Below are 11,371 nucleotides of genomic sequence, written 5' to 3' on the forward strand. Positions count from 1 at the left end.
AGTTCATGAAACATGAAGATGTATTTGTGTTATTTGTACGAAAAGTTGATTTTCGAAACTTGATTTGTGTTGTTAATGAGTTTTGGGATTAAAAAGCGGTTTAAAATACGTTTTAAAAACGTGGAAAACGTCCTTAGTATAGGGGAAACTATAGCGAAATTTTCAGATTCTGTAAAACACCAAACTTTTAATATTAAGCAAATGGGGTAAAACCCATATTACATTCAAATGTTTTTATAGGGATAAACCCTAATTGATAAAAACATAAATTTATTCTTTTATTCATATAATCACAGCCACTTTATTTAAGCCTTCAGTGCTCTATAGCAGGCTTCTATTACCTTCACAGTAAGTTACCTGAAACGCGTTTGAAAATATTTTATCAGCGAAAAATACTGGTGATTCATTCAATTTTATAAAAAGACACATTGTTATATTTTACAGTATCAAGGGTGATTACATTGTTTATATCTATCAAATACTCAATCGGTATTTGTCACACGGTGACAGTTCCGATGTGACGGTGGTCATATCACTCATTGGCTAACTTTCGTCCAATAGTGAAAATTATGCAGCCTTATACTCATAGTGACGTGATGTTCTCCAGCATCCTTCCCCCCACTCACACACATGTATACATATATATGTGTATGTATAATTGAAAGGCTTTGTATAGCCCTCTTACCAATTACATCCTATTTTAATATAATGCTCCATAAAACCCTTTCTCGTATTTTGCAACATATCGTATAACTTCACAAAAGTGCTTTATTTATTACTGGGATTATACAACCCCGTGTGACAAAAGGAAAATTATACCTCGAGTCTAAAACAAAACTCCCTCTTCCGTCCATCGTCATGTTCTTTAAAATCTGAATTTGCGATCTCTGTTTTCCCCTAACTCTAGGGTTTATACGTCTAACAATTTTTTCGTTTTTTTCACCAATTGAAAGGGGCTTCTCACTTTCACCTTCGAAGATTCTGTATTCATGAAGCAGTTGCGGTGAATTTTACAGAATTATTACTCGAGGTTTCAATCCTTCCTCATTAACTTCTTCGTTATTCAACCTTTTACTTATTTATTCGTTCTCGAATTCAACTTTCAGATGATATATATGTTTTATTATGGATTTGTAAGTTAGGTTTTCTTCGCAATGTGGTTTTGATCGTATTCATCTGTAAGGATTTGAGAAAATTAGGTTTTAGGGATATTAGGGTTGTAATTGCATAATTGATTTTGCAAAACTAGCACCAACATTGTTCTTTTTAATGGTGTAGTTAGAAATTTTATTTAGAAATGTTTAAAACTCCTAATTTTGAACCTGAACTGGAGCCAGTTTGAGTAGGTTTAAGCTTGATTTGTTAAGTTGAAATGGATATCCGGTTATGTGTGCAATTGTAAATTGTTATATTTCCTCATTGCACCTTTGATTTTGTTGCCATATCACAATGTCTAATTGTTCGCATTATCAGACGCTTTTTCAGGCTGACCAGATTCCGGTGAAAAGTCGTTGAACAGGTCTGAAACAATTATACCAACCCTAAACAAACCTGGAATCAACCTAAATCAGTCTAAACTTGCCCTAAAGAATAGGGGTGTGCATGGTTCGGTTCGGTTTTTTCGGTTTTTATGTTGGTTCGGTTCCGTTTTTCGGTTATTTCGGTTTTTTGGAACAAAATTATGTAAGTTTCAAAAAATAAAAAAAGTATAATTTAAAATATAAGAATCGTTCTTATATGTTTACATTTAAGATATAATAGTTAACCTCTTTAATTAATATTGCTTACATAAATCTAACCTTCTAATCTGTTTTTATGTTTCTCCAAAGTTTTTATTAAGACATTTTTTTATAATAATTTGAAGATCATTTAATTTTTATATTAATATTTGTTATTTCTTGTTGGTAATAAATAAATCATTTCAATTATAAATAAATATATAATCTCTTTATTATAAAGACTTAACATTCAAGAATAAAATTAATAATATCTACTAGCATTGGGTTAAACACTTAAACAACTTAAACTTAAACATAAAAATATATGTATTGTAACTTATTGGTTCGGTTCGGTTTTTTCGGTTATTGAAAATGGTTATCCGAAAACCGAAATTTTCGATTATTAAAAATCCGAAAACCGAACCGTCGGTTTTTGTTTCGGTTCGGTTTTTTCGGTTCGGTTTTGTCGGTTATTTCGGTTACGGTTCTGTTATTTCGGTTTTCTACTCACCCCTACTAAAGAAGCCTAAAACACGTCTAAAATCCTTAAAAATAGTATTTCTATACTATACGCTTTGTCTAGAAAGACCCTCGCTTTCTAAGTGCCTTGCACAGTTGCACTTAGGCTCAAGGTTCATCCTTTGCGCCTTGAGTGCACCTTTGACAACTATGCATTTACTGAAACAATATCCCTTATTGTTGGGTTGTATATGATTTGAGCTAAAAATTTGAAAAGTTAAACCATATATGATTGAATTCTTTGGTTGGTTTGTTGTTGAGTTGATTGTTTTGATTTTTTTTTTTTCGATTGATGCATCTGCATTTGATGATTGATCTTCTCATACAGCCATACTCATTACATCTTTGGTTTACCCAAGGGAGTAGTGTGCCTTAAGTGAAAGTGAGCATGGATTTAAATGCATCGCCAGAACCTGAAGAAGATGAAGAAACTTTTGAACCTAGTTTCAGTGAGGATAGCGCACCAGAAGAAATACATAGCCATCATCATCATCACGTAGAACATGCTGAGTCAGCAGTAGCTATTCTGCGTCGGGTACTTCACTCTCTTACTCCTTTTTGTTTACTTAACAAAATTTTCATTCTCAGTTAATAGATGTTATGACTTATAATCGTGTAGAATTTAAAAAATACGTCTTTCATTCATATTTATAGTGATGTGCCACATGTGTACATAAGCTTAACGTCATATAAGATATGTGTGTGTTTATATGTTATCATATTCTTGAATCAGGAGCGTGAAGAAAGAAAGCGAAGGTTGAAACGAGAACGCCCAAATGATAGATCAACACATCTGGCCCACCAGTCTATGAATGATCATCTTTTCCATACAAAGATTCAGAGAACTTTCGATAAGAGTAGGCTTCCTCCAGGTAAATTCAAATCTCAGTTCTCGAAAATTTAAATATTTTTAAGTTACTTTTTAATTAAGTTTTTAAAATGTAGGATGGTTGGATTGCCCAGCATACGGTCAGGAAATCGGCTGTATTGTTCCTTCGAAGGTTCCGCTTGGTGAGTCTTTCAACGACTGTATTGTTCCTGGTAAACGATACTCATTTAGACAAGTCATTCACCAACAAAGAGTTCTGGGGCGGAAGGTCAGCATGCGTAAATTAAATATAAATTATACCAACTCTAGGAAGACCTTTTTTAATTACGGAACTGATGAGCTTGCTTGATATATGATCGGTTACTTTTTCAGTTAGGCGTAGTGATTGATCTTACAAATACGACTCGTTACTATTCTGTGAATGATTGGAGGAAAGAAGGCATCAAGTATGTAAAGGTTAGTTTCCAAATACTTTGTCGTACCTATTTTAGCGTATAAGATGATTCGTTTATTCGTGTTTTTAATTGATTCAGATCAACTGCAAGGGGCGCGGCTCGGTTCCAGAGAACGAGGCCGTAAATCAGTTTGTGTATGAGGCATGTTATCTATCTATTCCTATTTTCCAAATTACAAAAAGAAAAGAAAATATTGGAAAACTAATGAGAACAAGAAAACAGTAAGGTAGTATTTATTGAACAACAAACGACTAGAATATAAAAATAAAAAAAGCGCGTTAATAAATGTATTCTTCAATTCCTCATCAGGTTTCTCAATTTCTAGAACGACAGAAGAACACTAAGAAGTATATTCTTGTTCACTGCACACATGGGCATAACCGTACCGGGTATATGATTATTCATTTTCTCATGCGAACAACGCCAATGTCCGTAACTCAGGCAATAAGAATATTTTCTGAAGCACGCCCGCCTGGAATATATAAACCGGACTATATTGATGCGTTATACGCCTTCTATCATGAAATAAAGCCTGATATGATCACTTGCCCTTCAACTCCCGAATGGAAACAGTCTTCCGAGTTTGATTTGAACGGAGAGGCGTTACCAGATGAAGATGATGATGGAGTACAAGTGGATGTGGATCCTCTCGATGTACGTTTTTTCTCGTATTCTACCTGCTTACATGTTATGATCAACAATATTTTTAAACAATTTCTATTATTTGCATCAGGAGAATCATCATGATACAGAGGGAGTGATGACAAATGATGATGTTTTGGGTGATAGTATCCCTCAAGATCAGCAAGATAGATTCAGACAGTTCTGTTATCAAGCATTAAAATTAACTGCAGGGGTAAGTAATGTTATTTTCATTGTTTATACAATTTTCATTTCCTTTGATGTAGTGAATATACGTTCCAAGCTGCATCCTTTGGTTTGTATTGTTTTGAACTTTCTACTTTTATTGCAATTCCACTGTAGCCAGTCAGTATAGGCCATGCAATGGTATGCTATTGTTTTACATCGGCCTTTAATGTTTAATGTTTTATTCCATCCATTAAAATATGATAGTTTTTAGCCTCTCTAGTGATAAATTACTAAGTTATCTTATATGGAAACACAATGAGGAATTATCTATTTTTTATATTTTTTAGAATTAGAAGAATAACGTTGTTTTATAGATTTTATTTTAGATAGCTCTTCAAGCTAGACCCCTTGTCTTTTTGAGCACCATATTTTTGAGTGGTGTTGGATGATTATATATTTATTTTTTGGTATAATAGTTATTCCCTTTTGCTGTGTATGTTTTTCCTTTATAACCACTCCGTAACTAGATATAAGAACACACATCAACTTTAGCATCAAAGAGTTGGTAAATCAAACCTAATTATAGAAGGTATAAAGCCATCTTTATGCAAATTCATTTTGGGAATCTGCAACATTGTAGCTTGTCCAAATTTTCTAATTACCAAACAGTTGATGGTATGACCGCTCATTTTAGCTTGTCCAAAATTCCTAATTCACATTTCCTTGGGATAGGTGATGCCGGAAAATTAAACTAGTACCATTGTAGCAGTCTTATGCTTTGAAGACCCCAATAAGTAGAATCTTGTGATGTTTCTTTTTATAAGGTCCTTGTTTGAAAGAAATAGACTGCTTAGGGGCTTGACTAATAAAAGACACATGGCCCAGAGTGGGTTTGGATGTGTGGGGGGAGCATAGTTATTAAAGGCGCTAGGCGCACTCAAGGCACATAGGCCTCGCCTGGGGCCTAGGCGCAAGGCGCAAAAAAAGCGAGGGCCTGAGAAAAAAAGAGCACACAATGAAAAAAATTATACAAATTTTATGTATTTGAAAAGTAATACTATTCTTCAAATAAAATAAGCAAAAGCTATTATATAACATTTAATATCATCTATTTATGTGTAGAAAAGTAGTTTTCCTCCTAAAATAAAGTAGAATTCTGGCTGGAATATTGCCGGAATTTACAGGATTTGGCCGGAAACTCTCCGGAATCTAGGAATCTTGCCGAAATTTGCGTTTGAATCATCACCTAGAGAATTAAAGCGCAATTGCCTTGACTTAAAGCGCAATTGCCTCGCCTAGCTTGGAAAATGGACCTAGGCGCAAGAAGCGATGGCTTTTAATAACTATTGGGGGGGGGGGGGGGGATGGGAGGGACATATCTATCATGAATTAACCCCTCGATCATTTGTACAATTGTGTGTGTGAAAAATAAGTATGCATCCATAATCAACATAGGGCTTATTCGTGCTTTACTTGATCTCCATGTTTAAATCTAAAGGTAAGTTGCCATTGGCAATTGTTTTGTTTTGTAATGGACTACTGGTTCATCCTGGCTGATGGTGGAATAGGTGGACAGAGGTGCCAAGAGGCCCAAGATGGGTGACGGGTCAGAACGGCTTCGATTTGAAACGGGTCATTTCTCAGTATCATTCAAAACAGGCCCGGTGGTTCATGGTTGACCCACAAACAGCCATTTTGTCCATATTTTTTATAATTTGTTAATGCGTACATAACTGAGAAATGACCCGTTCAAAAAATAACTGAAATCTTTAATGTGACTTCTTTTCTTTCACTTCCACTTCGTCTTCTTATCATCTCAATTATGATTTATTTTTTGCTTCTCAGGTTAGAGGGAACCATCAGTTTCCAGGTTCACATCCAGTTTCTCTTGACAGGTCTGATACCTTAACTCTTCTTCATGCTCGTAATTTTACTTGGTATATTCATCGACTATAATATAATGATTGAATACATTTCAGCGAGAACTTGCAACTTCTTAGGCAGCGTTACTATTATGCAACATGGAAAGCTGATGGGACAAGATATATGATGTTAATTACTATGGATGGATGTTATTTAATTGACCGAAATTTTGTCTTCCGACGTGTCCAAATGAGATTCCCCTGGAAACTAAATAATGAAGTAAGAGTTTACTCCAAGGAAATTTCTTGTTTTGACGTCCTCATGTGCTTGGTTTTAAAATGCGTGCATCAAGAGCACACCACATGATGTTGTTCCTTTTATATAGTTAACAAGTTAGATTATTTTAATGTTTGAAAGTTACCAAGGTAAAATATTATCTATAATAAGTTTTTGGTATATTTTTAATAACGAACGCCTCGCATACATGATGCGTGCACTTCGAGTAGCGCACATTGGCTTTAGAGATCAAAACGCATAGTAGCGCCACGCTATTTAAAGACCAAGCTCACGTGAAACGTTCATTTTGACCTAAAAATGAACTTTTTTCCGCTAGGGTTTAGTTGACAAGGTTCACCATTTCACACTGCTTGATGGTGAGATGATAATCGATACTCTGCCAGACACGCGGAAACAAGAAAGACGTTATCTGATTTATGATTTGATGGCAATAAATCAAATCTCTATCGTTGAGGTAAGGTTTTATTGGCTACATCTCATTACTTTAAATAAAAAATAGCTACTATTAGAATATTCTTTCTCAATGTAACTCGTGGTGTTTGATACTTGAAACTTGATACAGAGACCTTTCTATGAACGATGGAAGATGCTCGAGAAGGAAGTGGTTGAGCCTCGAAATCGTGAACGCCATAGCAAAAGAAATTCCTTATATTTATATGACTTGGAACCATTCAGGGTATTTATTCATGTGAAATAAGTCAACTAAAACCGAATCGGCTGATGTTGACTTTCTTGGTCAAATCATTACTTATGAAGTTTATATTAATAGGTAAGGAGGAAGGCGTTCTGGTTGCTTTCTACTGTCACTAAGCTTTTAAAGGAGTTCATTCCCATGCTTTCCCATGATGCAGATGGTCTTGTTTTCCAGGTTCTAAATCCACACACATTTATTTTGATATATATTAGTAATAATACCCGCGCGCGTTGCGGCGCGGGTACATCGCAAACATCGAATGGATTAATCCAAGCGTTATGTGATGCGTTAACCATATGAAAACGCGCGTTTCAACGTATCCGATTGAACTTAATGTAACCTATATAATTATTGCGATTGGATCAAAACGTAAAGTAAATCAAATTTATACCGTGAAATTGTATCGTATTATATGTGACTGATATGTGCCTAGCTTTGACTTGGAAGAATCATGCACGTATCTTTGCATGCTACTTTTCTACATGTTTATTCATGTTATTTTATTTATTTTCTAAGTGTTTGTTTAATGTATTTACGTGGGTCAAAGAAGAGGATAGTGGGTAGTTAGCATATTCACATTTCCTCCGTATTTTAGGTTCAAGTTAGTGGAAGTTAGTTTATTTCATTTCCTTTGTTTGTAAGGCTATTTATAGCCGTATGTTCTTGTTGGAGATTATGAATGAAAATCTAGAGGTTATCTCAAGTCTTGCATCTTACTAATTTCTTTTGAGTTTGATCCACTCAACGGATTATCTATCAACCGATTGGTACATATCAGTGACTTGACTCATACATAGAAAAGGTAATGGGTATAAAGAAAAAACTAACACGTGTAATCAAAAGAGATTAATTAGAGCTTTTAAAAAAGGGAAAAAGAAAGCACAATTTGACTCCACTCAGTTCGAAACAAAATTTACGAAACACACATAAAATAAGCACAAAAATGTATTATATTTGACCTGACTCGTTCCCCAAAAATGTTTACGTCGAAACGTAGACCAACTTGAATTTATAGTTTTATACCATCATGTACATAAAATATGCACGTAAAAATGGTTTATTTAAACGAAAACTTATTATATTTAACCTGACTCGTTTCCAAAATACGTCTAAACATAGAAAAACTCGAATTTATACCGACACATACATAAAGAAGTTTTTTTTTTTTTTTTTTTAAGTAAAGGAACGATAGTTGTAAACTCGAGAGGGTCAAAATGATATTTTGCAAAGTTTAAAAACAACGAAAATTTAGTTTTTTTTTAAAAGGAAATTAGCGAACGATAGTTATTAAATTAGTGAAAAACATAATAGGTTAAAAACGTATATTATATAGGGTACAGGGGTAAAGTTGAAACATTTAAAAGTGGAGGGTTAGTTTGTAAAACTTATAAAATAGAGGAGGGGCAACCAAAGTCGGTAGGAAACCTCACTGACTTTGGTTTTTAAGATGTTATATATTTTATGTGCGTGTGGGGTGTATTACTAATTTCAAATCCTTGATGTGGGCAGGGGTGGGATGATCCTTATGTTCCACGTACACATGAAGGACTTTTGAAGTGGAAGTATGCATCAATGAACTCTGTGGATTTTCTTTTCGAGGTTTTATTATCAACTTTTTTATTTGTTTTTGCATACAGATGCCACGTTCTTAATTTTTATAATTGTTATTTCCTTTCCATCCACAGATGGCGGAAGATCGCCAACTGCTTTTTCTTTTTGAACGAGGGAAGAAGAAGCTCATGGAAGGCAACAGAATTGCATTTGGCGGTCAGTAAATAACTAACAAGATGTTGCAACTTTGACCCATTTAGTTATATTTCTGCCAATTTTGGTTATGTTTATTCCTTAACTGGTCAAACAAGTGAAATCAAAGAGTTAGCAAAAAAATGTGTGGAAAAGTTAAACGGGACGAAAGTATCGAAAAAGGGTATTCTTAATGTGTACAAGTTACTAAATCCACCTTATCCATAAATTTTAGATCTTTTTTTTGTGATCCGTACTAAAAATTACCCTTTTGACCCCTTGTCCACCCGCCTGTTGCCCGTTTTACCACCTCTTAAAGTAACCCACACCCAACTCTAGTTCTGATATATCTATTGAACACAAACTCTATTCTAGTAGGTGTGTTCAAAAAAACTGTAACCGTAAAAACTGAATTGTGAATTTGGTGTTTGGTTCCACATTTTATTTGGTTTATTCGGTTAATTATTATATAAAAAATAATATTTATTAGCCAAATACTAAAATTCTATGATGTTTGTGTTTGTGTGTAAGACTATCTTCTGGATTTGTTTGTTTTATTTTGCTTTTAAACTTTCTTTTACAATATGTTGTGTGGTTTGATTATTTGGTTGAAATCGGTTTGTTTGGTTTTTTAACCGAATGAATTCGGTTGAATTTGGTTCGGTTTACATATCCTGAATTTGGTTTGATTGGTGTTTGGTTTGGGGTTCAAATTTTGGAAAACCAAATAAACTGTAAACCGAACCGATGAACACCAAGTGTTTCAAAGCTCTGGGTTTGTTGATTTAGTTTCTTGTGAAGCTGCAGATGATATTGATCCCGCATCATATTCTGGGAAGATTGTCGAGTGTGCTTGGAATCCAGAGGAAGACGTATGGGTCTGCATGCGGGTCAGGACAGATAAAGCTACACCAAATGAATTCAACACATATAGAAAGGTGCGTCTCTCTCTCTCTCTCTCTCTCTCTCTTTCACACGCATCCATGATTTTTAACTTTTTTTCATTTTATGCAAGAAGTTGTCATAAATTGGATTCAAACACATGCAGGTGATGCGGAGCATAAAGGACAACATCACGGAGGAAGTGTTGTTGGATGAGATCGATGAGATAATTCGGTTGCCAATGTACGCAGACCGAATCAATCGTGACAAAAAAGGCCACCACCATTCAGGGTCAAGACCGAAATGAGTTTATGGGATGAAATATAGCATAGGATAACCGAGTATGATGTGTAAGTAGGAGAGAGCGAGAGAGGGTATTGTTGTAAATTTCTGGTGTCTGGTGAGTTTGCATGATCCATCTATGGACATCAGCCATTTTGGTTTTAAGAAGTTTTCAGGTAGCCACAACACAAGGATTAGTACATGTATATTTTAGTTTCCATCATTGATACTTTTTGGTTTTTGTGTGGTGTTTGACCACCATCAATGAACCTTGTGGGGTTTATGAACATGGGTCAGGTCATGAACCTCAACTGTTTGAACCCATGGGCAAACTGCTTACTAAGATTTGGCTCTGGGTTTGATCTGATCTGGTCATCTTTTCTTTGAGGATTGTTTAATTTTTATATTAAATTTTGTTATTTGTTATAGGCAGTAAATAAACATCTTAATGTTTTATTATAAGTACATAATATTCAAGAATAAAATTAATAATTTCTAATAGCATGGGTTAAACACTTAAACTTAAACATAAAAGTATATGTTTTTTTCGTTTCGGTTCAGTTCGATTTTTTCGGTTATTGAAAATGGTGATCCGAAACCGAACCGAAATGTACGGTTATTAAAATCTGAAAACCGAACCGTCGGTTTTTGTTTCGTTTCGGTTTTTTCAGTTCGGTTTTGTCGGTTATTTCAGTTACGGTTTGGTTGTTTCGGTTTTATGCTCATCCCTAATTTAATATAAACTCATCAATCACTAAAATTTATGTGTATGTAATTTAAATAGTTATTTTTAGCTACGTTTATGAAGTAAATTGTTAATTAAAGGGAAAGATACAGTTAACAAAATCAAACATTAAATGATACTAACAAAAAAAAAACCAAAAAATAAGCTAAATTAAAGAATTTGGATACGACGAGATTAGAACACACGTCTTCTTTTTGTTTAAACAATGCAGTAACAACTAGTAAAAGAAGCTCATTTATGTTATCTTTCGATTCAGTGCATATATATATATATTCTTTTTTATACAACGTAAATTCTATACAAAATTACAAAGATTTGGACTCTCGAAGGGTTTGGGCTTTGTGCTGTCGCCCACCCCGCACCCCCTACGGGCCGGCCCTGAAGAGAATCTACATTGCAATTCCATCCGGATTCCATTCCATTATGTGAAACAAACACACCTAAATTCCAAACACAAATTTCAATTCCCGTGCAAATTCCAATTACATTACAATCCATGAAACGAACACTACCTTAGTATAGAACCCTAACGAC

The 11,371-nt window shown here is 34.5% G+C and overlaps 1 protein-coding gene across 3 annotated transcripts; it reads left to right on the forward strand.

Moving 5' to 3' along the window:
- Positions 1 to 785: 785 nt before the first annotated feature.
- Positions 786 to 10,414, forward strand: LOC110936015 (mRNA-capping enzyme). Of its 3 annotated transcripts, XM_022178361.2 has the most exons (18): positions 786 to 1,030; positions 1,474 to 1,519; positions 2,566 to 2,772; positions 2,971 to 3,109; positions 3,183 to 3,334; positions 3,439 to 3,522; positions 3,600 to 3,662; positions 3,831 to 4,175; positions 4,255 to 4,377; positions 6,177 to 6,226; positions 6,311 to 6,473; positions 6,808 to 6,945; positions 7,054 to 7,167; positions 7,261 to 7,359; positions 8,695 to 8,784; positions 8,871 to 8,952; positions 9,736 to 9,866; positions 9,977 to 10,414. In XM_022178361.2, the coding sequence occupies exons 3-18, from the start codon at positions 2,626 to 2,628 to the stop codon at positions 10,115 to 10,117; spliced, it is 2,061 nt and encodes a 686-aa protein (XP_022034053.1). In that variant the 5' UTR covers positions 786 to 1,030; positions 1,474 to 1,519; positions 2,566 to 2,625; the 3' UTR covers positions 10,118 to 10,414. The 3 variants fall into 3 exon arrangements, with proteins under 3 accessions (XP_022034053.1, XP_022034052.1, XP_022034054.1); XM_022178360.2 differs by lacking the exon at positions 1,474 to 1,519; XM_022178362.2 differs by lacking the exon at positions 1,474 to 1,519 and having other exon boundaries at positions 2,597 to 2,772.
- Positions 10,415 to 11,371: the final 957 nt, after the last annotated feature.

This window comes from Helianthus annuus, chromosome 6 (assembly GCF_002127325.2).
Source record: "Helianthus annuus cultivar XRQ/B chromosome 6, HanXRQr2.0-SUNRISE, whole genome shotgun sequence".
Classification (NCBI taxonomy): domain Eukaryota; kingdom Viridiplantae; phylum Streptophyta; class Magnoliopsida; order Asterales; family Asteraceae; genus Helianthus; species Helianthus annuus.